This window comes from Desmodus rotundus, chromosome 6, assembly GCF_022682495.2.
Source record: "Desmodus rotundus isolate HL8 chromosome 6, HLdesRot8A.1, whole genome shotgun sequence".
Lineage (NCBI taxonomy): Eukaryota > Metazoa > Chordata > Mammalia > Chiroptera > Phyllostomidae > Desmodus > Desmodus rotundus.
This window is the reverse complement of record NC_071392.1, coordinates 49,627,479-49,654,989: the sequence shown is the minus strand read 5'-3', so window position 1 is coordinate 49,654,989 and position 27,511 is coordinate 49,627,479. Positions and strand designations below refer to the sequence as shown.

The 27,511-nt window shown below is 39.2% G+C and overlaps 1 protein-coding gene across 2 annotated transcripts in view; it reads left to right on the top strand.

Moving 5' to 3' along the window:
* SLC26A3 (solute carrier family 26 member 3) overlaps window positions 1-27,511 on the top strand; it is a 39,749-nt gene that overhangs the window by 4,914 nt on the left and 7,324 nt on the right. Inside the window, exons 2-18 of one of the 2 annotated variants that reach the window (XM_024557309.4) lie at window positions 4,413-4,719; window positions 5,227-5,366; window positions 9,180-9,290; window positions 9,486-9,658; window positions 10,919-11,083; window positions 12,482-12,634; window positions 13,064-13,146; window positions 16,038-16,185; window positions 16,297-16,410; window positions 16,516-16,593; window positions 19,701-19,796; window positions 20,780-20,886; window positions 21,963-22,032; window positions 22,124-22,216; window positions 24,292-24,387; window positions 24,718-24,951; window positions 26,459-26,513. In XM_024557309.4, the coding sequence (XP_024413077.2) occupies window positions 4,589-4,719; window positions 5,227-5,366; window positions 9,180-9,290; window positions 9,486-9,658; window positions 10,919-11,083; window positions 12,482-12,634; window positions 13,064-13,146; window positions 16,038-16,185; window positions 16,297-16,410; window positions 16,516-16,593; window positions 19,701-19,796; window positions 20,780-20,886; window positions 21,963-22,032; window positions 22,124-22,216; window positions 24,292-24,387; window positions 24,718-24,951; window positions 26,459-26,513 (2,047 nt within the window). In that variant the 5' untranslated portion in view covers window positions 4,413-4,588. The remainder of the gene's footprint in view (window positions 1-4,412; window positions 4,720-5,226; window positions 5,367-9,179; window positions 9,291-9,485; window positions 9,659-10,918; window positions 11,084-12,481; window positions 12,635-13,063; window positions 13,147-16,037; window positions 16,186-16,296; window positions 16,411-16,515; window positions 16,594-19,700; window positions 19,797-20,779; window positions 20,887-21,962; window positions 22,033-22,123; window positions 22,217-24,291; window positions 24,388-24,717; window positions 24,952-26,458; window positions 26,514-27,511) is intronic. The other variant, XM_045193485.3, reaches the window with a different exon arrangement.

Below are 27,511 nucleotides of genomic sequence, written 5' to 3'. Positions count from 1 at the left end.
TCTCAAGGTGCTCACTGGAGCAATTATCCTGCTATTCTCCTACTCGTCCCCCAACTATAGCTATCAAGACGTTTCCTATTGTCCAAGGACCAACTCATGAAATAGGGCTGGCTGACTTCTGCTTTTCCACGGACTGGCACAGGGGTATTTTGAGACCTTACTGAGAGCTAGGGTAACCAAGAGCCCACCTTATGAGTATGGTGGAGGTATCTACCATGACTGGGAACAGGCTGGGAAGTACTCTCCACACCTGCTTGCCTCCTGGTTTCAAATGGTCACTAATGAAAGAAAAATACTAGCATTGCTTCTGAGCATGTTGGCAAGGACAGACCCCTGAAGGACTGGAACACTGAATGGGTAAATGCTGAGGAGTGGAAAGGTCAGGGTCGTAAGAAACTTCTCAGTGGAGTGGGGCTGGCAGAGCCAGGCAGTGTTGGCCTGCTGGTTGGCCTATAGGTTGGAGATGGGCGGAACCAGCAGGGGAAGAAGAGTATGCACATGCCCATCTTAATCCCTAAAAATATCAAGTTATTAATAAACTAGAATAGTTAAATTGGAAAAGAACTGAAGTTCATAAATAATCCCAAAATTAAATTTTCTGCTCAGAAAAAAATAAAAAGAAAAGTAGAGAAAGAGAAATGTGTACAACTAAGCCCTAGGACTGAGAGCGAGTGAGTGAGAGAGAGAGAGAGAGAGAAAGACATAATAAACAAAAAAACTAAAAAGAACACATAATAGGAAAAGAAATAACAGTGGAAATATATACAAACAAAGCTTAGAATTCTAAAATTTTTAGGAGGAAAGGTCCCTGAGAATGAATTTCAATCCCCGAAAAGCCACTGACACCCTAAGGAACCCAGAAAGAAATATGAGGCACTAAGATAAAACAGAACATGAAATGCTGTACATTAACATGGGTGTTAATATTTGAAACTGGAATTATGATTCTAGGAACCAAGTAAAAATTTTCCAAGAATTTCTGGGAAAAGGTAACTCATTCAGGATTTTTAAAAACAAAGTTAAGAAATTCACTTTTTAATTCCTAAGTAATATAGCTTATTCTCAATAAACCCTGAAATGATAAAATGGAGAATGACATCAATTTATGACTACCTGGAACTTCTCTCAGCACAGTCACCAAGGGGTGGTTGATTCAGTGGGTCAGGTTGTCAGTCACATGAGGAATATGAGACAATAGCTTTGGGGAGCAGAAAGGCAGCAAGGGAAAAACCACAAGACAGAATGTGGCCATTAGGATCGGTCTCTCTCTCTCTCTCTCCCCCTCTTATTCTGAAGAGATTTCATAAGCTGTCCTGATTCCTGTGCTGAGCACTCACTTTTTATTCAGCTCTTGGTGTGAGGAAGAGGAGGCATTTTCTAGTCTGTGGCAGGATGGCCAGAGTTCAGGCCTTTCATGCAGCTGGAGGTATGATGGAACCCACTAAAGAGCCAGGCAAGGGCATCCTCAGGGAAGGAAGCTTAATAAAAATGAAGTTGTTTCTGCCATCTTTGTCACTGGCAAAAAAAAAAAAAATTAGACCATGACTTAGCAGGGAGAAAATATAAACAGCAAAATGAAGAAAAGAAATACTTTCAGGATCTTTCTTTTTTTTTTTCATTTAAAAAATTTTTTTATTGTTGTTCAAGTACAGTTGTCTCCATTTCACCTCACCTTGCTCCCCACCCCACCCATCCCCACCTCCCACCCTTGAACCTACCTCCTTTGGCTTTGTCCATATGTCCTTTATATATGTTCCTTGATGGCCCCTCCCCTATAGAATCTTTTTTTAAAAAGGGAACTAATGAGTTTTCATGAACAACTTGGCGAAGTATGAGTAAAGCAACAAAATACTGGAATCTTTTTTTTTCTGCTCCTGACAGCATTTGACAGAAATAAATACACAGTACCTGAGTTTTCTTCACCTTAAGGTTGGCTAGGTTGGATACACAGGACTCAAGTTCTTAAAGCACACTCCAGATAGCCTTTGCCAGAGCGCTAGGTGTCAAGAGTCATTAATATGGATTCGATCCTAAGTGTTAATGCTCCAACCACACTGTTAGTAATTGGCAAGTCAGGATGAAAATCTGTGCTATGCACAGCAATAAATAAGCCAACTCTATCTCATGTACAAGTTTTTCTGAAAGTGGGAAGAACTATATAGCTAGTAAGCTATGACACCTGGAACTGGGGGTGAAGGGATGGAAGAGGAGAGAGATGAGAAGCAGGGTGAACCAGTAGCTTGAGGTGGGAGGAGGGTCAGAAAGAATAGATAAGGGAGTCTAAGCTACCAGTCATAACAAAGCTCAAAGGGACTTAAATTCTGGAGGTCAAGCCAGAGGGTGAGCAAGAAGCCTTATATCAAGGCAAGAGAAAGTCAGTAGAGAGAACTTTAGAAGAAGTCCAGGGAATGGGGTTGGAGAGAGAGATGAGTGGTCAAAGAAAGGTCAGGTGGGGACAGAAGTTGAGGCTAGCATCTGATTCCTGGTTATAACTTGAGCTTTGCAAACATGCTGAGAATCCCTAAGCTATGAGACAGCACCATGTAACAAGGTACAATCTAGTTTCAGATAATTCAGTTAATAATTGTGATTGTGGTCAGGGAAGATAAGAGGGAAAAGAGCTAATAGTTATTCTTTAGAATGATCTTTAATTATGTTCACATTGGACGATAGAGAAGCTATATGTTGAAGAAGAAATAGCAAAGAAGTCTGAAAACAGAAGTCACATTTTGTCACTCTACTAGCTGTATAGCCTGAGAAAAAGTACTTAGATTTTTGTGAGGAGGAGTGTGCTATTATTTTCTCATTTCTAAGAGGAGAGCAATAATAATAATTGTAAGTGCCTCAAAAAATTGTGAGGGCTAAATAAATAATGACCATTAAAATGTTTTCCAAAATTGATCTTTTAAACATAATAGATTGAGATAAGAACAAAAAATTTAAACACCTTGTGCAGAAAGGCCAATAGAATAATAACTATCATTTGCACATTGTGTGCTGGGCGCAAGGTAGATGCTTTGAAAACATTCTCATTTAATCTTCAAAATCACCCTAAAACTTGAGTATTATTATCCCAATTACATAGCTGAACCTTAGAGAGGATAAGTAAGTTGCCCAAGATCTTTCCTTTAAAAGGTCTCATCACTAGCCATCAGAGAGATGCACAATAATACCACCTCACACCAGTCAGAATGGCCAACATAAACAAATCAACAAACAAGTGCTAGAGAGGATGTGGAAAAAGGGGAACCCTACTGCACTGTTGGTGGGAATGCAGACTGGTGTGGCCACTGGGGGAAACAGTATGGAATTTCCTCAAAAAACTAAAAATGGAACTGCCTTTGACCCAGCAATTCCACTGCTGGGATTATACCCTAAGAGCCCTCAAATACCAATCCAAAAGAACCTATGCACCCCAATGTTCATAGCAGCACAATTTACAATAGCCAAGTGCTGGAAGCAACCGAAGTGCCTATCAGCAAATGAGTGGATCAAAAAACTATGGTACATTTACACAATTGAATTCTATGCAACAGAGAGAAAGAAGCTCATACCCTTTGCAACAGCATGGATGGAACTGGAGAGCATTATGCTAAGTGAAATAAGCCAGGTGGTGAGGGACAAATACCATATGATCTCACCTTTAACTGGAACATAATCAACAAAAGAAAAAAGCAAACAAAATATAACCAGAGTCATTGAAGTTAAGAACAATCTAACAATAGCCAGAGGGGAGTGGGGAGGGGACAGTGGAGAAGGGTTTTCAGGAACTACTATAAAGGACACATGGCCAAAACCAAGGGGGAGGGTGGAAGCAAGGGAGGGAGGTGGGTTTTGATGGGGTGCGGGGGAAGGGGCGGGGGGAAAATACAGAAAAGTGTAATTGAACAATAATAAAATAATTTTTAAAAAAAGATCTCATCACTAGTGAACTAAGTAACCAAGTAATGCTTTATGCCAGTTTCCTCAACTATAAATTGTAAAACTCTATTCAACTGCCAGAAACAATAGAAAAATAACTTAAATGAGCAGTATTTTTTAATTTCACACATTAAAAGCACTTGCTAAGGTATTACAAAAATTCTGATGGGTAAAACAGAACAGCCTTGACTGGAGTTAGGGGGAATGAGTGGACTTTAAATCTAATCTGTCCCAGTCCTCAAATGCCATAATTTTGGAAATGTTTCTAAGAAAAAAAATTAAAATTCCTTTTCTTGAGATCTTACCTTACGAGTAAAAATGCATTCACTGATTAGTAAACTAAGTCAATTTCTATTGCTTTTTGGTGGTCTTTTAAAAATAAATAAAAGCTTTTGTTCACTTACCCAAAGGAGCAGTGCCCAGCTCATTGGAATATCACTGTCTCAAAACACAACCAGGTCCCTTAATCCTGCCTCTTTTGATCTCAAAAGGTGGTAACATTCAGTCCAGAGCTCACTCATCTGTAAATTGCATCACATTATCTCCGAGTTATTTAAGAAGCAAGCTCCATTTGGTTTCTGGCATTTTTACCTGCTAAAGGCAAGAAGAGGGTTTGCCACATCGTTCCAAAGGTCTTCCACCTACCACAGCCTTCAGAGGAAGCAAAATGATCGAACCCATTGGGAATCAGTACATTGTGGCCAGGCCAGTGTATTCTGCAAATGCTTTTGGGGAAGAACACAAGAAGAAACATAGATATCATAAGACATTTCTGGATCATGTCAAAGTGTGTTGTAGGTAAGATAATTTTTTTTAAGGTACTGGCATTAGAAATAAGTGCAACACTTTCTCCTAAATTTTCAGACTTTCAAGCTTTCCTTTCTGGCTCTAGCCCACAGCTTTCAGAGTCTTCTTATCTTTGGTTTCCAAACTTTCCTGCCAGAGCTGGAAAGGTCGACTCTGAAATGAACACCATCTCAGCTCTCAACACAGTCTTTCCATATCACAGAACTAATAGATGAGGACAGAGGCACATTCTCAATTGAAATGTTGAACAATTCAAGCTGAGGATGGCAAATAAGGTCTATTACAGCTGAAGAAAAGCAGCATTTTTCTTTTTAAAAATTGTTTGGTTGTGGCCAGGGGGCAATTGATATGGGTAAGGAAGTGACTGTTCGTGGGAAAGTTAGTGAAAGTACTAGTCTGTTCTTTAATATATTATTATCTTTACCAATTTTCCACCCACGATGAGGTACTAAACTTAAAATTTGATATTAAATGACCTGTGGCTTTCAATGTTTTCAGCTGTTCTACGGAAAAGGCCAGGAGAATTGTCCTCTCTTTGCTCCCCATAGCATCTTGGTTACCAGCATACCGGGTAAAGGAGTGGCTACTCAGCGACATTGTTTCTGGAATCAGCACAGGGCTGGTGTGTGTACTGCAAGGTAAAAATGTCTTTGAGATATGATTCATCTAACATAAAATTCATTCTCTTAATGTGTACAATTCAGTGGGGTTTTTGTTTTGTTTTTGTTTTTTTTTAGTATATTTACAAGGTTATGCAACCATCACATCTAATTCCAGAATATTTTTACCACCACCACTCTCCCAAAAATCTCTTGCCCATTAGCAGTCACTTCCCATTCCCCCCTCCATCTAAACCCCTTGCAACAACTTTCTGCCTCTATGGACTGGCCTATTCTGAGCACTTCATAGAAACGGATTCACAGAATATGTAGTCTTTTCTGTCTGGTTTCTTTCACTTAGCAAAGTGTTCTTAAAGTTCATCCATGTTTCAGCTTGTATGAATGCTTCATTCCTTTTTATGGATGAATAATATTCTATTGTATGGATAGACCACATTTTGTTTATGCATTCATGAGTTGATGGACATTTGGGTTGCTTTGATTTCTACTTTGTGGCTATTAGGAATGAACATCATGTACAAGTTTTGTGGGAACATATGTTTCAATTCTCTTCAGAGTATAATTCCTGTGTCATATGGTAACCCACTAGTGACATATGATGGTTCAAATTTCTTCGCATCATGGTGAACACTGGTTATTGTCTGCCATTTTTATTTTAACTGTTGCAATGAGCAAAAATGATGTCACATTCTGGTTTTGATTTGTATTTCCTGAGTGACTAATGATACTGAACATCTTTTCGGGTGCTTATGAGAGATGTGTATATCTTTTGTGAGAGTTTATTTAAATCTTTTACACATTTTATTTTTTCATTTATATTTTCTCCTCTTTTAGTTATATTTTATTTATTATGCTATTACAGTTATCCCAATTTTCCACCTTTGCCCTGCTCCACACAGCATACTCCACTCCCTGAGGCAATCCCCCCGCTATGGTTCATGTCCATGGGCCATGTGTATAAGTGCTTTGGTTACACCATTTCCTATACTGTACTCACATCCCCATGGCTATTCTGTAACTATACATTTTTACTTCTTAATCCCCTCCCATCTGACAACCATCAAAATGCACTCTGTATCCGTGAGTTTGTCTCTGTTCTTGTTTGCTAAGTTTGTTTTTTAGATTCAGTTATTGATAGATATGTATTTACTGCCATTGTATTGTCCTGTTTTGATCTTCTTTTTATTAAATAAGTCACTATAACATTTTGTTAATAATGGTTTGATGATAATGAACTACTTTAGTTTTTTCTTCTCTGGGAAGCTCTTTATCTGCCCTTCAATTCTAAATGATATTTTTTCTGGGAAAGCCATCTTGGCTATAGGCCCCTGCTTTACATGACTCTGAATATTTTTTGTCCATCCCTTCTAGCCTGCAAAGTTTCTTTTGAGAAATCAGCTGACAGCCTTATGGGAACTTCCCTGTAGGTAACTAACTGATTTTCTCTTGCTGCTTCTGAGATTCTCTCTTTCTCTTTAACCTTTGGCATTGTAATTATGATGTATCTTGGAGTGGGCCTCTTTGCAGCCATCTCTTTTGGGACTCTTTGTACTTCCTGGGCTTGCATGTCTATTTTCTTCACCAAATTAGGGAAGCTTTCTTTCACTATTTTTTTCAGATAGATTCCAATTTCTTGCTCTTTCTCTTCTCCTTCTGTCACCCCTGTGAGGTGAATGTTGGACCTCTTAAATTTGTCCCAGAGGCTGTTTATACTATCCTCATTGTTTTGGATTCTTTTTTTCTTCTTTATTGTTCTGATTGGTTGTTTTTTCTTCCTTATGTTCTAAATCATTGATTTGGTTCTCAGTTTTCCTCTCTACTGTTGTTTCCCTGTAAATTGTTCTCCATTTCAGTGTATCCTTCATTTCTGAATGGATCTCTTTGATGCTGTTGAGGTCCTCACTAAGTTCCTTGAGCATCCTTATAACCAGTGCTTTGAACTCTGCATCTGATAGATTGCTTATCTCCATTTCATTCAGTTTTTTTTTCTGCAGTTACGATATGTTCTTTCACTTGGGCCATGTTTCTTTGTCTCATTCTGATAGCCTCCCTGTGTTTGTTTGTATGTATTAAGTAGAGTTGCTATGACTCCCTGTATTGGTAGTGTGGCCTAATGATGTAAGTGTCCTATAGGGTCTAGTGGTACAGCCTCCCCTATCACCCAACCTGGGTACTTGAGGTGCACTCTTCATGTAAGCTGAATACTCTCTCTTCTTGTTGAGCTTTGATAGTTGTTGGCAGGTCAATGGGAGGGATTTACTCAGGCTAGCCAGCAGCAAAGACTGGCTGTAACTACTGATGGCCAACCTGTGCTCTCTGTGGAGGGGGATGGTGGTGGTGCTCCAATGTGGTCTGTAGCTGTCCACTGGGAGTCCAGGCTCTGGGTTTTCCTGGGTGGTGCAAGCTAAGTTCAACTGCCATCCGTGTTCTGCCTGAGGCCACCCTGCATGAGCTATAAAGCAATCAGAGATGGCTGCTACTTGTGCTGGGCTTGGAGATTCCCAGGCAAAGTCAAGCTGTGAATCTAGGCTGGGTGATGCTAGTGCCAGGCCTGGGGCTACTTAGCAAGAGGTATGGGGGATGGGGGCCCACTCAGGATGGATGTTGCTTGTTTGAGAGAATTAATAAGTTGTGAAGTATGAGCCAAAACCAGCTATTCATATGGAAAACTCATGGTTAGCAGTTTGTGTGGGCTTATAAGTTGGGTGGGATGGAGTCTCAGGGGATCTCCAGGACAGAGCAAACAGTGTTAGCCAGGTTGATGGAGTCTCAGATATGGCGCCCACTTGTCAGCTCTGTGGCTTTATGTGGGGAGGGTTCAGAAAAAGGATAAGGCCTCTACCTGCCTCTCTTTCTGGGAGAAAGTTATCCCGCAGCTCTTGCCTTGATGCCAGACACTTTAGCTCCTCCCTGTATGCTAATGATGCCTTTCAAGCTGCTTCCCTGGTGCTGGAGCTCAGAGAGAGTGAGTCTTTGTAAGCCTGTGTGTGGGTTCTTCAAGAGGAACTGCTTAGACTTCAGAAGTTTCTTCCACTAACTCAACCCCTGTGGTTTCTTCAGCCAGAAGTTGTGAGGACATATCTTCCTTGCACTAGAACCCTGGATTGGGGGGCCTGTTGTGGGGCTGGACCCCTCACTCATGAGATATCCTTCCAGACTTTTGTCTACCACACATGGATGTGGGATTAACCCATTCCATATCTCTGCCCCTCCTACCAGTCTGGATGGCTGTGCTTTCTTTGATTCTGTAGTTGTCAGACTTCCACTCAACATGATTTTTGATGGTTCTGAGTGATGGTCGTGCTATAGTTTAGTTGTAATTTTGATGTGGTTTTTGAAGGAGGCAAGCCATGTTTACCTATGCCACCATCTTGACTGGAAGTCCTTCTGTACATTTTAAAATTAGATTATTTGTCTTTTTATTGTTGAGTTGCAAGGGTTATTTATATATTCTGGATACTAGACCCTTATTCAAAATATAATTTGCGAATAATTTCTACCACTCTATGGGTTGTCATTTCACTTCTTTATGGTATCATTTGAAACACACATTTAAAATTATTGATGAAGACCATTTTATCTGTTTCTAATTTGATTGCTTACTGTAGGTATCATTTCTAAGAAACCATTGCCTAATTCAAGATCACAAAGATTTACACCTGTTTTCTTCTAAGAGTTATATAGTTTTAGTTCTTCCATTTACATGTTTGATACTTTTGAGTTAATAAAGTAACATTTTTAGGGTCCAATTATAAATATTTAAAGAATCTAATGAGAATTTCTATGATTCCCCTTGCAAAAAATAAAGAGCCTATGTTTGTGTATTTACAGGTTTAGCATATGGTCTGCTGGTCAACATCCCTCCAAGCTATGGGTTATATGCAGCCTTTTTCCCAGTCATAGTCTACTTTTTCTTGGGCACTTCTAGACACATATCTGCGGGTAAGTGAGTTCCTGGACTAATTAATGCTCATACTGCCTTTTCTTTGTGAATTCCATTAGCCACATATTGTATCAATGTCAAATTGTGCATAATCCAGGAGACCAGTCATATAGTTCCTTGTAAGAATTAGAACTGAAAGACAGCTGTGCATTAGGAAGGTGTTTATTGACCACAATTCGTCCTCTGTGAATTAGGTCCTTTTCCAGTTCTGAGTATCATGGTGGGAGCAACTGTTTCAAGATTAAGCCCCATGACCAGCCCAGTTGCTATGGATTCCTCTAATAACTCAATGAGTAATGATCCATCACTAGATGAACATAAGGTGATGGTGGCTGCAACAGTCACAGTTTTTTCTGGAATCATTCAGGTGAGCACTTTCTCATATAATCTACCCTCCCCAATCTGCTTTTCCTAACTGGTGCACATTTCTCTGATTTTCCTCCTTCTTGCCACCCCTCCCCACTCTTCCATTTGATTTGTAGCCCTCCTTTCAGGGCCCATGGGAAATATAAGGGTCACTCACCACAACCAGAAGTGGAGGGGCAGATCCACATTGCAAAGATGAGTGAGTGTGGGTCTAGAGAGAAGGAAAAGTGGGAACAGACGGACACGTGGTGAGGAGTGAAATGCTGAAATCAATACAGTCACTAAATGTAACTATATGCAAGTAAGAGTAAAACTGGAAGCTTTGGAACTTTTTTCTTTCTAATTCCTCAGAGACTGTAATCTAGTTGGAAGGGATTGGAGCTTCAGACTTTCAACTGTCTGTATCAAAGATTTGGGGAAGCTGAAGAGGTTTATGGAGGGACTTAGAGCCTCCTTCCCATGCCATACCACTGCTGATGGTGAAAATGTCATGGACTCCGCAAGATGTTGCCTAAGTTTATGAATAGTGATATTACTGGTTAGGACCTTTCCTTAAAGAAAGAGTCAGTTTGTACAAAAATATAAGTGGTGTATCCTATTGACAATCAGTGTCATCAGTTCTTTCTAAGACATTTCTGCGCACCCAGTGCCTTTGCATGCCCACAGCTCTGGCTGCATTTGGGGACATGAATGGAAAGGCAGGCCAAGTGTCCAAGCGAAGAAAAATCCATCCATTCACCTGATTGCAAAATACTGATGCTTGGGGCAATTAATCATTTTTTCTCCCAGTTAAAACTGAGCACTTCAGATGTCCCATACATAGTTATTTATTTCTTACAAAAGTCAAGCAACTTGTTTGAGGGAATATGAATGGATACTGACCCATGCATGCTACAACAGCTAGAAAGTGTAATTTTAAATTACTTAGGGAAATTGATGAGAAAAATAGATAAGATTCTGCTATGAAAGCTTTATAGTTAATTCTTCTAAAGATACCTTTAAAAGAAAGGGGTAGATAAGCCTGTTATTTGGGGGACGGGCGGTGTGTGCTAGACTTGCATGCTATTTGAACAGTATGAAACATTCCACCATGGGGGATGGGATGGGAGAGGAGAGGTGTTTCAGGAGACAGGGACTGATGCTACTTTAAGACTTATATGTACTGGCTGAGCCTTTACATTTTGATTACTTCAGTTACTGATTCTTCAGTTTGCTGAGGTGTACTCCTAATCTATACTAATGATTGCCTTTCTCTTTCCAGTTGCTCATGGGGTTTCTACAGATCGGATTCATGGTGGTATATCTATCTGAATCCCTAATCAGTGGCTTCACTACAGCTGCTGCTATTCATGTTTTGGTTTCCCAACTCAAATTTATTCTTCAGCTGAATGTCCTGCCATACACTGATCCATTTTCAATTTTTAAAGTAAGTATTCCTTTTGCTTAAAAAATATTTAAATACATGAAATTCACTTTCATGTTTCTGGGAGAACTTCCCTTTAGGGCCTTTGCCATGGGGCTTACCTACAATTTCCAAGAAACACTTGGGTTGTGAAATTTATTCACATTAAGAGAAAGTTAGTGACAAAGAGAATACTGAAAATCAAACACATCCACCATACAGCTAATGTGAACAACAGAAATAAAGTACTGCTTCTCTTATATTTGATACCTAAGTACTATTAAAAAGAAAAACTCTACATACATTATCAAGAAGTTTTAATATTTTGTTCCAAATTTTTAAATTTTTCTCAAAATTTTATTTTGAAAGAAATGTGCTACTTGAGTGATAATGCTTCCCTATTTCTAAAAAACAGTTCTCATTCTTTTAGAATTGAAGTTCTTCTAACTCTTTTATACATCCTGTTTATAAAGCAAATGGAAATTGGCCAATGTGTAAATAGAACAGTGGTTCTTCCCTCCTACAGAAGACGTATGGTAGAACACTTTCTTACTCTTCTGATTTTATTTACTTGAATACCCTCTCTTTTTTCTTCATGAATTTAGCTAAATGTTTGTTTATTTTGTTTATCTTTTCAAAAAACAGCTCTTGGTTTAATAATTTTTCCTATTGTCTTTTTAGTCTCTACTTCTTTGATTCCTCTCTGATCTTTGTGATTTCCTTCCTTTTGCTAACTTTGGACATATTTGTGCTTCTATCAAGATAGACTTTGGGAGTCTGTGATAGCACTTGATTCAGATTAGAACCCACACTCTCTCCCTCCCATCCAAAGCTATTCCAAAAGTGGATTGGTCTAGGAGCAATTTGAGGTCTAGTTTAGGTCTACTTGAGCCATCCAAATCCCATGGATATAGAATCCAACTGGCTTGAAGAATTAAGATCATGCACAGTGCAGTTATCCAGGAAACTCATTTCCAAACATGACACAGAGGGTAAACTAAAAAATGTGAGAGGGTTTAATCCAAAAAAAGAGAAAAGGCCAGGAATTAAGGGGTAAATGTGAAGAAAATCTATCAGTGATCAGAGGTTATTCCTTGGACAGAGCAATAGTGATGAATGTGAAATAAAAAATGATGGCCAAAGAGACTTGAGAGTAGAAGAGGCCAGTTCTAAAAATGTGAAAAGTGTCCAAGAAAATTTGACACTAGCCAAAGCGATTCCCAGCAAAAATGCCAGAAGCATCCCTAAACCAGTGTGGTGCTGACACTATGCTACCCTTCCTAGCAGAGCAGAGAATAGCTGTCAATCTATGTCAGTTCTCTTTTCCTTCAATGCTTATTTTCATCTATTTAAAAATAGAGTGATGTAATCAAATTATACATTACTATAACACTTGTGTGTTTTTTGCTTTTATAACTTTAGGTACTAAATTCAATATTCACACAAATAGAGAAGACTAATATTGCAGACCTTGTGACATCCTTGATCATCCTCTTCATTTTATTTGTGGTCAAAGAAATAAACCAGTGCTACAAAGACAAGCTTCCAGTGCCCATCCCAATTGAACTCATCCTGGTAATTGATCATCTTAAAACTGTTCTTCATAATTCATTAGTCTCATATTTTTATGTTGAATGCCCTTCACCACCCGCGAGGTTTTAGTGGGGCAGATGCCATCTCTGCAGGTTCTGGGTGTGACACTTAGTACAGTTTTATCTTTATTCAGAATTTCAGAATTTCCTTTTAAGAATTTGGGCTTATTCTGTCCATGTAAGACAAGGCTGGTGCAGAGGGCAAGATCTCTGAGAAGCTGAAAGACCCATTTGAATTAGAGCCATGGTTCTCAACTCTGGTGGGACATAAAAATGCCTCAGGATTTTTTAAAATGTAGCAAAGCTTGGGCTTGAATTCTTATCTAATAGGTCAAGGTATTGGTATTTTCAGTAAAGCAAGACTGTTAGGTATATCTCACATTTCTAACTTGGGAAATTTGCAACTTTGCAGACTGTGATCTCAACAGGTGTGTCCTATGGTTTGGACTTCAGAAACAGGTTTAATGTGACTGTAGTTGGGAAGATGGAAAGTGGGTAAGTGTGTCCTTTCAGATGGCATCTCCAAGCACTAACTAGAGAGTACGCAGTAGTTACTGAAGACAACCAGCTGAAACGCAATAATCCAGGTCAGACTCCTCCCTGCATCTGCATTTATGAAGAAGGCTTGCTACTGACCTTTTAGGAATGAGCCACAAAGGACATAAGGGTCTGCAGTTCTTAATACAAGAAAGTGTCTTCTTGTGGAAGAACTTCCAAACCAGATGAACAGGGACTCAAACACAAGTGAAGTAGTGAAAGTAGAAAAATAGGCAATTAAACCTGCTTTTCCTCATTAAAAAAAAAATGAAACCAGATTTCCTTGTCCAGAAATGACTATAAACAATCATAGTGCTTTGTTTGAGGTTACTGGAGCCAAGATCCAACAGTTCAAAAGAGACCCTGGAAGGGAATACCTGGCACACGGCTTGAACAACCCAGTTAGGCACACTCTGTCCTTTCTCGTGACCAAATTCAAAACAAGGCCAGAGCAACACTACCACTGCAAAGGGACGGGCAGTCCAATTCATGCGAGGAATTTGAAAATGTACCCCTTCGCATTTACAGGCTTGAAAAGGGAGGTCCAGATTTGTGTTCTCTTTCCTCTCTCTGCCCTTTGACCATAGCATCAATTTCTCCTAGCTCGCTTACAAGGAAAGGTGGTGTTCCCCTAAAAAAAAAAAAAGACTTACCTCCCTCCCCATGTTCAAGGTGTATTTGAGAATTCCGTGAATCAGCATTTGTATGCACTGTTGACTTAAAAATAGCTAACTTCTTTTAAAAGCAAATATAGTTGTATATATTTTAAGTGAAACTGTACTTTTATCACCAGATATTCATGTGTTACACTCAGTGAATCTCAAGCCTCACTTTTAATTTAAAATATTTTTAAGTAAGAATAGGCTGAAGCTGAAAGATTATTTCTAGGGCTTCTGTCTGCACTACAATTTTCAAATAATTATACTTTGTTCAATTAAAGGAGACCTTGTCAGAAGGGTTTTGAAAATAAAAGATAAACTTAACACATCACTGAGTTACAATCTTAGAGACTTTACTTCATGAATATATTTTAAATGTCAATGGACCTCTTCCCACAGTGTGTGGGGTGAGGAAGGGGGGAATTCACATTCATTAATTGTTACATTCTACAGAGGGGACATGTAGCCCAGTAGGCAAGTTCACATGTTCTAGAGCAGAGGTGTCCAAACTTTGGGCGTCTGTGGGCCACACTGGAAGAAGAAGAGGCGTCTTGGGCCACAGACTAAATAAATGCACAAACACTAATGAAAACGGATGAGCAAAAAACAAGGTTTTAAGTAAATTTATGATTTTGTGTTGGGCCACATTCATAGCCATCCTGGGCTGCATGCAGCCTGCAGGCCAGGAGTTGGACACCCCTGTGAGGCAGCATGCCTAGAATTTACACCTGACTCACTTGGTTACCTTGGGCTAGGTAAAAAACTGAGCCAAGCAATGAACCCAAGTTTTCAAACCACTCTGTCTATGGTGTTTAGAGGCTAGTACCGAAGGGTAATAACTGACTTCTGGTTACTTTGATATAAAATACAAATTTTCATTGTATCACCAATTTTAGATTTATTTAATAAATAAAATATTCCAAGTTGACTTTCTGATTCATGGTAGCTACAAAATATAAGATAATAGTACTTCTTCAAATTAGAGCTGAAAAATTTTTTAAACATAGATATTCATAAAACATGAACAGCAATTAAGAAGGAGTTGGATGGAGCCAATTAAATCACCTCCAATAAGTTTTAGACTTTTACAAGAGCTGGGCATTGGAGTAAATTGCTGTTGAGTTTGACATATTTGTACTGTTTATAATACAGTTAGTAAATATCACTTAACTTCTCTAAGTTCATGAGGCATAAGCACAAAAGTATCTTCTGAAAGTTGTACATTTTTCTGACAGCAGGGCCATAGTTGTCTCTAGCAGTTCTGTGGAGCACGGGGGCAGAGTCCAAGGCCCAGGTGTTTGCTAAGGAGTTTTCATGAAAGGTTATGTTATCAATAGTCCAAAAAGACTTGCTTGCTTGCCTTGTCTCAGAATTGTGTTTCCTCAAAAAGCCTTCATTCATGGGTAACTAGTAGAAGCATTGTGGGAGACAGTTTGCCACCCCAATGTAACAGTGTAAGTGGGACCTAAGATAGTCTGCACACAGCTCATGCAGATACAAGTATACATTGTAATTTGATTATACTAGCAAAATCATATCAGGTAGCACTGCCATTAGACTGTATTTACAATCTTGTATCAAATTCAAGCAGCATTACTTCTTTTCAACAATAAGATAACAGATTCCAAAGTTTTCAGCAATGCAAAATTCTTGCTAGTCATGCTCCAAAGTGAGGCACCATTCTTCCCAGGTTGCATTTATTCATTGATTTTCCCAACAATTATTGACCACCTGTTACGTGCCATGAAGAGCGTTCAGTTCTGCTCAGAGTAGTGAAGCAGTCCGCCTTCGCTCAGTGTCTGGGTGGAGAGTTGGCTGGGGGGTGTATTGGGGTGTGGAGATATCAAGAGTTAGGGAAACATGGGAAATCTCTCCCAACTCTTACCTTGGTGGTGAGGGAAGACTTTCTAAAAGGAAGGATGGCGACGTCAGGGAGTGGTTCGGGCAGAGGGAGCAGCAAATTAGAAGCTTCCAGGGTGAGAGAATGGGTGACACTTTTGAGAAACAAACAAAAAGTTGGGTATGGCTGGAGCATAAATTCTGGGAAATGGTAGCAATTAAGCAGAAATGGGGGGAAGATGTAGACCAGGGTCTTACTAAGGAATTTGGCCTTTTTCTGAGACAGGTAGATGCCATTGAAGGTTCATAAGCAGGTTGGCGACATTCAGACTTGCTTTATTTCAATCTCAGATTTCAACCGCCTATCACACCTGACATGAAGATTGTCCAAGAAACCATTGGAGATAGTTTCAGCATTGCAATCGTTGGCTTCGCAGTGGCTTTTTCGGTCGCCAGAGTCTATTCCCTCAAACACGATTATCCAATCGATGGCAATCAGGTAAATTTACAGCCTACACTGGGTCTAATTTGACAACTTGACATAATATTTTGGGTACACAATATCAATGATGCCGCTTCTAACAAAGATTCCTTCTTGTTCTCTTGTCAGGAGTTAATAGCCTTGGGTTTGGGTAACGTAGTCACTGGATCATTCAAAGGATTTGCCTCGAGTACTGCCCTCTCCAGGTCAGCGATTCAGGAGAGTACTGGAGGCAAAACGCAGGTATTTTAGGATCTTTGCTGTGAGGACCATCCTAGCATTAGTCCCTAGGGGATGCGAGTCCAGGGAAAAGTTGATTTGGTCATGGGAATGTTTTCATCTACACAGGTTGCTGGGATCCTCTCTGCTGTCATTGTGCTGATTGTCATTATGGCCCTCGGATTTCTGCTGGAGCCTCTACAAAAGGTAACGACCCTCCCTCTTTGATTGCTTGCTATCTTTCTCCTTTGGGTGATGAATCAAAGACCCGGGTTTCTACACTCTGGTAACAAACAGGAAAATGAGGTAACTGCACACTCTTTAGTGTTCTTCTCAGCCAATACTCTATGAGCCAACATATTTTTCCTCTGGTAGCATCTTATGAATGTTAGGAATGCACATGCCCAAAAGACCTTATCTATTCTACTCTTCCCATGTTCATAGCCCTGAGTATAATTAATGTTTAGACAGAAATACACCTTGGCACTGCAGCTTCAATATGAATTGACTGAAGCAAATATTTTCTTAAAGGTTGAGAGCCTCTCCTCTATCTAAGTCAGAGAATGGTGCTACCAGTCACTCAACCTGTTCTTAGGAATCCGCCCTGTAGCTCCCAGAGCTTGATTTGACTCGAAGACCAAAGGTTTCGGATTGCAGGATGGGAGCAAACAGCCAAATACAGACTGGCTGTGTCCTCCTGCTCCTCCGTTCAGCTCTCCTAAACTATAATTTTTGAGGCCTTAGGTGAATGCTTTGTAGACTGCTACAGCACTCAGATGAAAAGCATAATAGCAGACTCCGGGAAACATAGGATCTCTAGGAAACCAGACAATGGTATATACATTGTTCCTTGTGGTGTTAACGTGATCGTGGGGGAGTGTATGGAATACTGGTTCTGGAGTCCTATAGACCTGCTTCTAACCCTGGCCCTTACTGTCTGTGTGCTTTGTGGCAAATTACTTCTCTCAAACTCAAGTTCCCCATTTGTAAAATAGGGAGGGAAATTGCACCCACCCCACAGAGTTGCCGCAAAAGTGAAATAAAATAAGTAGGTCAAGTAGTTAGCTCACTGTGTGGCACATGATAAACACCAAATAAATCATTGCTAATACTGTTATTATTATTATTCCATGAGCATTCTTTACACTTCTGACTACAAAGGATGTAGAGATGTCACATATCACAAAGGATGGCTGACATCTAGGTCTTTTTCCTTGTTTGTTGGTAGCAGGAATGTGAACTTGGCTCTGAGTTTCTGGATTCCCAGTGCAGTCACCCCAAAGAGCCTCACTGGGCCGATCTGTCTTCGAGCAGTGCAAAGAACTGTTTGCCAAAAATATGCGTTCTCCACACACTTACCTTCTGATTTCCAAAGGAATGACATAAAGGGAGTCAATAAGCCAACCCCAAAGAAATAGAAGGACGTATATGTCCACACAAATAAATGCACACACAGCCGCCCTACTTAGAGGGTTCTGCCCTGTTGTGCTTCTCCCAGGTGTGTGCTTGGGCTCTCCCTCACCCACGTCAACCTGGAGAATTAAAGAAATAATTGCCATATAAAATCCTATCCCTCTTGTGAATAAACAATAACCAAGGACATTGTCCAGGATGTTAATCAAAACTCCCTCTATAAAGGATTCACATGACAACTTCTTTTCAGACAACTGTGTCTGTAATGTTCTTGTTTCACTCGAGTAACTCTTTTGCTTCTTTTTGTCATAGGAGAGCAAAATAACCCATAGTGATAGCTAACAACGAATGTTTCTTGGGTGCCTACTAAGTAAGCATCATCAGAGTCCTAAGCATTTTACATTTCTGTAACCCTTTACATCAATTACAGTGTGGATACCAGGTGAAACTCCTCTCTATTGCTTCTCAATGCTCTGCAATCTTTATCTTTTTAAGTGTTCTTTAAATTGTTTCAAATTGTTTTTCTGTGGAATACTGAGCAGGCGGGAAATAATGCCTAATGGAAAGAAAACCATGTCTCCTGTGCAGGTAGCACTGGGCGTGCTTATACTAAGTCCCCCAGCCCAGGAGGCCTATCGTAGAGAGTCTTACGGAGCCCCCCCAGGTGCCACGGGGGTGACACCCTATACACTAGAGAGCAACGTCAAAACCAGTGCTTCGACACTGAGATAGTGCTGTTAACTAAATGACAGACTTTTTTTCATTTTCCACCATTTCGAACTGGCATTTATTTGTGTACAATTTCCTTTTTAAAGTTACTTAAAAGCATATTTAGCCTTCTAAACAATGACCTATATTCTCACAGTGAATAAAGGAATAGGTTAGATATTAAATTGTAGATGTAGAATCAAAAGTGTCCAGATTTCAATGATCTTTGAGATACAAAAATAAAAACCTGTTTGGTTTTTCCTTGTACACTGTGCTTGTACGGTACGGAAGCGATCTACATGCAAACCTTACAGTCCATTCAGAAAGCAACAGCCTGAACGGGGGTGAGGACTAGGGATATGTGTCTGCCATTGTGTTAAAATCCAGTAAGAAAGAGAGCTTCTTCGACTACCAGCATTTTTCACCCTAACTATCTTCATTCCTGTGAGACACATGATTGCATTGGGCATTTGAAGAATCAGGAGCCTGGAGTGTCGCTGCAGCAGAGCTGACCTTCCTGCCCAGATCTCTTAGTGAATCTACTCTTCAGTGGAATCTACATCAGGGCTTTTAAAAAGAGGCCGTATTGCTGGATAATTAGCACTAGTTTGGGAAATAATAATTCACTTATTTGTTGAATAATTATTAAGCCCCTCCTGCATATATTTACCACAGTCAGTTCTGGGGATATAGCCGGGAACATGCCAGGTATGGTTCACACTGTCCCAGAGAGTCTGTCTCAAATCGTTGTTAACCTCTCTCTGATCTTCAGCTTCCTCTTTCAAAATGGCATGATTGCTGCGCATTGTCAAACTTTTGAATTCTTATTCCAGTACCCTAGCTCTCCAAACTTTTCTTTAAACAAAGAGCAACCCCCTCCCCCACTTCCAATAAAGACTATCTCTGATTGAGAGGAATTTATTTCTGTAATAGATCTTAAGATCTGCCTTTCACTGTCCCGAGGCACAGGCTACTACTTGTGCTGCCAGCTCATCTCCCACCATCCACCGCACGTTACTGTCACAGTGGTAGGGAAGGCCTGGCACGCCTTGCATGGTATCGCACACTGGAGAAGGGTATACCCTTTGCTTTGGGGCCCTTTAAAAGATTCACTTATCTACAACTTTCACCTTTGCTTCTGTATGGCTTATTTGGTTATCTGAAAGTACATCTGCAACTTATGTTTTTCACAGTCTGTCCTGGCAGCTTTAGCTCTTGGAAACTTAAAAGGAATGCTGATGCAGTTCGTGGAAATACGAAGATTGTGGCAAAAGGATAAGTATGATTGTGTAAGCAGAGGCAACATTATTTGAGAGAGAAATCAGGATGGTATTTAATGCTGATGAAAAATGCAGATTTATATTGTACACTAGGAGAAATTTTGTTTCTATGCAGCTGTTAAGATGACCTTAGTTTGTTTTACTATCTTTAAACTGCATACTCTCATGATCATTCTCTGGGATTTTAATTGGAAAGGGCGAGCTTCTGGCAAGTAGGAAATGCTCCAGGAAACATTAGTGGACAACTTCCTTAGATCTGTTCTAAAAATTCTCCTAGTCATCCCAAATGCACAGAAACTCTCCGAAGTTCAGGGTATGCATTGCTTCTGTTCTTCATCACATCGTGTGTTAGTTACCAGAGAACCTGTGAAAAACTTAAATTCTGAACATTCCTTTTGGAAATACTCCATAAAGGCTCCCCTGGCTCTCAGCATGCCTTGTTGTGAGAAGCAGAGTCCATAATTATATCAGGGTCAAAGTCTGTGGCATAAAAGTGCTTAACACATCCTGCGGTACTTTACAAGCATAAAGTAATAAACTACACTTGGTCTGCTGCTAGATAGTTACTGGGAATTTTCACAGCCCTTTGGCATACTAAGATTCTTATAGCAATCATAGCCATTAAGGAAATCAGCAGACCAAAAGTAAAAGATTAGTATATTATATACCAACTAATTTGTTAATTTTAAGGAACAGCTGGTTCTGGAATTTTAGCTGTGATAGACTCAATCATTTACTTAACTCATTCAGGGATGGGATCAGCAATAGATGCACTCTCTCTCTGGATTTTTAAAATATCTGCTTGTGTTTCTGTGGTTCAGAACCTGAGCCAGCAGAAATGACCTCTGGAGGCAGGCTGCTGCTTTTGTACACTTCCAACCTCTGCTGTTGTCCCTAGAAGTTTATGCTTTCTCATTGCAATCGACCTAAGACATTGTACTTGCATCAGAGTCAATTGCAGTGTTGGTGTATGTGTTGCCTTCTTTCTGCAGCTAATTTGGATCATGACCTTCATCTTCGTCATTGTCCTGGGACTTGCTTTAGGCCTGGCCGCTAGCGTGGCATTTCAGCTCCTGACCATCGTGTTCAGAACCCAATTGTGAGTGACTGTCGCACTCTGTATCCTTGGAGACTTGGACCTGCCAGTGCCAGAAGGAAAAAGAACTTGTCACTGGTCAAGGGGAAAGTAGTTTAGTTGATAGGCATGCAAATCAATCACGATTGGCCGGTCTGTTCTTCCTCAGGCTGCTCACCCCCAAAGGGCAACAGAACAGCCTGAACTTATAGCATCAGCCCAGGGCCCTCCAGCTGTTGGTCTGCTCCCTGCTTGCTCTCTAATTCACAGAAATAATACAAATCTCTTTGCCTTAGACTTTTTAAACATGGCAATGTGTTACTGAGAAGATAGCAATATTCTCCATGTCTAGTGGAGGGTTGTTCTTTATAGGTTGCTAGATTGTACCCCCAACTGAAAAACATGGAGCTGAATTAAGACAATTTCTGAAAGGCCCCTCCCATCCTAGAATTCCACAAAAACCACTTAGAATGATTGCTTCTTAACAGTCACCCAAGTCCAAACATCTTTTTGATTCTTAAATCTCTGTCATATAATGTTGCCACCATGTGACCACTCAGCCTAAGTTGGATTACATGAGTGACAGAAAACTAAGGCTTTTTAAGAACTAAGGAGTTCTAGAACATAGTATTATCATAGTTAAAGTTAATCCTTGACTGACAGAATACATTTATATTGCAATGTTCCTGCATTCATTTACTCGTTTATATTTTCATTCATTTCTTGGGAACTCAGCAAACATAGAGACAAACGGGGTTGTCTTAGGCAAATGATCATACTTCTCCATGTCCACGTCTGTACAACTGGGTAATTGTATCTACCTTATGTCACCAAACAACTGTGATATTCAGAATCAGAATGGCAAAGACATATAGAACCTCTTTGTAAACCACAATATGGTAGATGGGAGGCACTGTCTTAAGAGCTGTAGAAGAATAAGTAAAACAAAGTGTTTGCCCTCCAGGGTCTCTGATGGCATGATGAATCTTTTACATTTTGAAAATGAGCCTGCTTTGGTATACTAGGGAAACACCAATGTTAGCCTTATAGGCCTCCCAAATGTGTATGAAAGGTTCATGTGGTAATGATCTTCCCTACAGTCCAAAATGCAGCACACTGGCTAACGTTGGAAGGAGCAACATCTACAAGAATAAAAAAGATTACTCCGACGTAAGGAAGATTTACTTTTTATTTTGATTTGCTAAATGATATTAATATGAGTCTACTGGGCACCATCTAATATTACTTCTCTGCCTTACAGATGCATGAACTGGAAGGAGTGAAAATTTTCAGATGTCCATCTCCTATTTACTTTGCAAACATCAATTTCTTTAAGCAGAAACTTATTGATGCTGTAAGTTTAGGGGACATTAATCATTTCCTGTAATTCCACCAAATATCTAGAAATGAAATGTTTGTTTTATAACAAGAGAGGGCCATTGACTTCACATATATTGAGGTTGTGTTAGAGTTTTTGTATCCCATGTCCCAGAGCAGGTGAAAACCTCTCTTATAAAGAGTATTTGGACAATGCCCAATGTACAGTCACCTTTTATTAAATTCTGCTGTAGAGTAAAAAGACTACCACAAGATTTAGGGCTACTGGTTTTTTTATTACATTAAACATTTTTATTTTTTATTGTATTTTTCCATTACCATTTATGCCCCCCATACTCTCTTCCACTTCCATCCTCTTCCCCTCCCCTCTGCAATCACCCCCTGCTCTCAACATGAGATTTTTCTCTTCTTTTTCTTTTTCGCTCAATCCTGCTACCTACACCCTAGTCCCCCACTACCCCTGCCAAGCTGCCAGCCTGCTCTCTGCCTATGGGGCTACATGTTTTTAATAGATATTATCCTACAGATTTTCTTGAGGAATCAATTTCAGAAACAGCAAGAGAGTAATGTTTAGTATTTGACTGCACGTTGAAGAGATTTAGAATAGCAAATATTTATAGTACAAAAGAAATTAATAAATATAATATAAATGAATATTTAACACAAAATGACAACTGAGTGTCCCTGGTGACCTGGAGAGAATATAACAAAGAAGCAGTCTTTAAGATTCAAAAAGAAAAACTCAGCACTTACTCCTGAACCTGCCTTTTGGTCTCCTCTCCATCTTACATAGAGTGTCTGCCTCAGCCCTATTATTATTAATTTGGTATGCATCAAATATTTTTCTACCCATTATTTTACAATAATTGATCATATTGTGTATATGATTTCATGCACTGTTCTTTTCACTTAATTTAGTGTCTTTTCAACTAACCACATTTTTTGGTCAGGGATTTTTTTATCACATAACTTTAAAACATTTGTTTCTTTTTGTAATATATTTTATTGATTATGCTATTACAGTTGTCCCATTATCTCCCCTCTACTCCCCTCTCCCCTCTACTCCCCTCTGCCATGTTTCCCCCCTCCCATCAGCATTCCCCTCCCCTTGGTTCATGTCTATGGGTTGTACGTGTAAGTTCTTTGGCTTCTCCATGCCCTATACTATTCTTAACCTCCCCCTGTCCATTTTGTATCTATCATTTATGCATCTTATTCCCTGTACCTTTTCCCCCATTCTCCCCCCTCCCCCACCCTGCTGATAACCTTCCCTGCAATCTCCATTTCTGTGATTCTGTTCCTGTTTTTGTTTTTGTTTTTTTAGGTTCAGTTGTTGATGGTTGTGGGTTTGTTATCATTTCATTGTTCTTTTTTTAAAAAACTATTTATTTATTGATTGATTTCAGAGAGAGAGGACAGGAGAGAGGAAGAGAGAGAAAAACATACGTGCCCTGAGCGGAGATCAAACCTGCCACTTTGGTGTGTGAGGACAGTGCTCCAGCCACTGAGCTCCCTGACCAAGGCCTCTTGTTACACAATTTGATTCTCCTTGGCTGTTACTCTGGAGCTACATATTGCCTCAATAAAAATACATTCATTTTGAAAAAGGAAAAATGAAAGTTATTCTCAGATCTAACATCAAAATTATAAAATAAAATCACATAATAATAGATATTATAAAATATAATCAAATACATTTTAATAGAATAAAATTATTTAGAAGCAGAATGCTAATTAGATGCCACCCATATTCAATAAATAGAAAATAAATACAATAAAATCCCTTAGGAGTTGTGTAAGCCAAAAGCACAAACAGATTCAAATTAGAGTTTAGCCCCATTCAGGGATAATTTATGGATAAATGCTGGATGGCACAGAGGTTTTTAAGCGTTAACAATCGCACGCAGGCTGAGCACACTGCAGGTCTGACACAGTGCTCTCACTGATGTTGTTCGAGCCGCTTACATTTTATGATAATTCTCTCTATTATGTGTCTCAATCTCTCAACCATCCCACTTAAGGGTATTAGAATTATGCTGTGTAAGTAGCAGAATATTCAGTACTCTTGTAACACAACAATGGCGTTTTCAGGTTGGCTTTAGTCCACTTCGAATTCTACGCAAGCGCAACAAAGCTATGAAGAAAATCCGAAAACTGCAGAAGGAAGGCTTGCTACAAGTGACGCCAGTAAGTTTCTTGACCACATTTCTGTTTATTATGCTAAATGCTCAGTAAAAGGAAAGTCAAGATGTTGGTTCTATGGTTTCATATAAAAATGCCAGATAAACAAGGTATTTCATGTGTCAATTAATGTGGTATTTTTAAATGGCATCTTTGAGGTTCTCCTTAAATTGTATTCTCCTGGGACAACTTTTATTCTCCAAAGAAAGGAGTTTACAGTCTCATTTGCTTGACCCAACTTTGAACCTGTGCTTCAGAAAGTCACGGGCTACCTTGAACACACGGAATGTATTTCTTGGTTGGAATTATCATGCACATTACTGTCTGCTCTTGCAGAAAGGATTTATATGCACCGTTGACGGCTTGAAAGATTCTGATGAAGAGCTGGACAACAGTCAGATAGAAGAACTGAATCAGCCCGTCAATACCACAGACCTGCCCTTCCAGATGGACTGGAATGCTGATCTCCCTCTCGGCATTGTCGTCCCTAAAATTGAACTGCATAGCCTTATTCTTGACTTTTCAGCAGTGTCGTTTCTTGATGTTTCTTCAATGAGGGGTCTCAAAACGGTAATTTCTTTTTTCTTAAAGGAAACAACCAATCAATGACTAAAAGTGAAAATTTGTATTGGTGGAAGGATGCTCTTTTAGACAATACACACTTAAGTACAAGTTAATAATAATCTTAGGATATTCCATGGAGTGGGAGGACAGGTGGGCATGTCCAGTGCACTTCCCATGAGATTGGCATAAAATTTTTGAAGGCTACCAAACCCACCTTTCTAATGTATGTTGAACCTGCTAGTAGACAACTCTGGTCACACGCCTTTCAAATTCCAATCCTGTGGCACCTTCATATCCTTAAGGACATTGTATCTAAATTGTCCTGAAACACAGACTTGAAAATTCTTGGGGAAAAGCGAAATAGGGGCTCCTTTTGTTTTTATCTCCATTCATTATAAGCTGATGAAAATTCATTTGGCTAAATAACAATCAGGTTTTTTTTTAAAGGAGATATGTGAAAGAATAATTGTCATGCGTCATTTAAAAGCAGATTGAAACCATCAGGTTGCAGTCTGTTTTCTTTACACAGTTTTGTCAGTATTTCTAAAATAAATAAGATTCTAACAGATGCAGAAATAGATATAAAGAAAATTTAAGAAATTCCACATTTTCCCTCTTTTGCTTATTTTTTCACAGAAATCTACCTACATAAGAACTGAGCTAGATAAGATCTATTAAGTATGGGTGAACTGGATTAAAAATTAGATAATAGTATCAATTTCATTTTGTTCAAACTTAAAAAAAAAATCTTAACATCACATAACTCTCAAGGCTGCTTGGATGTTCTTTCTTTATGTTTATGTTTTTTCAATTTGTTTGTGTCAGCTTAGGAGAAAAAAATACAGACACATACAATATTTTTTTATCCTAGCAGGATAGCCCAGGAGACAGGGACTCTGCCTACATTTCTTTAAAGCCCTAATTTTTAGCTCTGTGTCTTGTAGATCAACAGTATAAGCTACTTTTTTCACCTTATATGACCTTAACGATATCACTACTGGTATTTGTTCTTAGCCTAGAAACCAAGCAATTGGATAAAGATTTGTTGGTGCTAGAAATGTCCAGTCACTGTGGGCAGGAATGATGAACAACTTAAGGGTCCTAGGGTTTTCTTATGTTTATTATGTAGGAAGTTCTAGTCATGATCAATTCACAGAAAAAAACTGTTTTAAGATAATAATGTCAGCATCATGGTATATTTGAAAAGACTCCTTTGTTTCTCCCTAAATTTGAAATTAAATCAGAGTTTACCTGGTGAATTGAGGCAGAGCATTTTCCCATCATACTTCCAGAAGAATGATCACTTTTAACTTTTTCCTTATGAGGAGAACTCTTCCTTTGGACTCATTTCTTTCTGTCATAGTGCCTTGTTTTTAACTTCCATGTCTCTTTTCAAAGTGTAACAGGTTCTAAGAGCAATATGTCACCCATAAGGCATAATTATGACAGTTTTCTTTATATCTCTGACAAGTAAAACTGTTGCCCAAGGAAGATCTACTTTCTTTTTTAACAGATTTTGCAAGAATTTATCAGGATCAAGGTAGATGTATATATTGTTGGAACTGATGGTAAGTCATTTTATTTTTATATTCTGACAATAACTTCAGGTTCATTGCCAACTCTCAATCTAGACAGCTTAAGAACAGCTAGATTTTTGTTATGATCACCAAGAAGGAAATCTAATTTGTAGCTGAGGCTATAGAAATCCCTCTGGAAATAGCATCTTTATATTTTAGTTGTGTTGATATGTAATTAAATTAACTTTACAATATGAATCCTAGTTTAATAGGCAGCAAAAAAAGTGAATATGTAACTATTTTCACTCTAATCTTCCTGAAAAAGTAGGCTTGTTTTCTCTCTTCCTTGCCTCCCTTGATAACTTCTGCTTCACCTTGCTGATGACATCATCAGTAATGTCTGGATCGTCAAGATCAACTGTCTCCATTCCAGCCTCATTCTCACTGTAGCACTTGGCCTTTTGTTTTGCATTTGTCTTTGAGCCTCTCTCTCGGTAACTTCTGCAAGGCCATCCTTCTGCTTCGCCTCCCACCACCTTCATAGCAACTCAGTATCTGACATTGGCTCCTCTTCCACTCTTTGACAACTTATTCTTTTCCAGTCTTCACCTTTAAACCCTCTAGTTCTAATTCCATAAACTTTAAAAAAAAATTAAAATTAATTTATTGTTGACACTATGACAGATGTCCCCATTCTTCCCCTCCTTTGCCTACCTCCACCTTTTCTTCTAGCCTTTTCTCCACATTATTGTCTGTGTCTTTGAGCTATACATATATGTTCTCTAGCTAATCCCTTCACCTTCTTTCATCCCCTCTCCTTCCCCATCCTCTCTGACAGCTGTCAGTCTGTTCCATGTGCCCATGCCTCTGTTTCTATTTTGTTCATCAGCTTATTTTGTTCATTAGATTCCACATATAAGTGAGATCACATAGTATTTGTCTTTTTCTGACTGGCTTATTTCACTTAGCATAATACTCTCTGGGTCCATCCATAATGTCGCTAAAGGTAAGATTTCCTTCTTTTTTATAGCTGTGTAACATTCCATTGT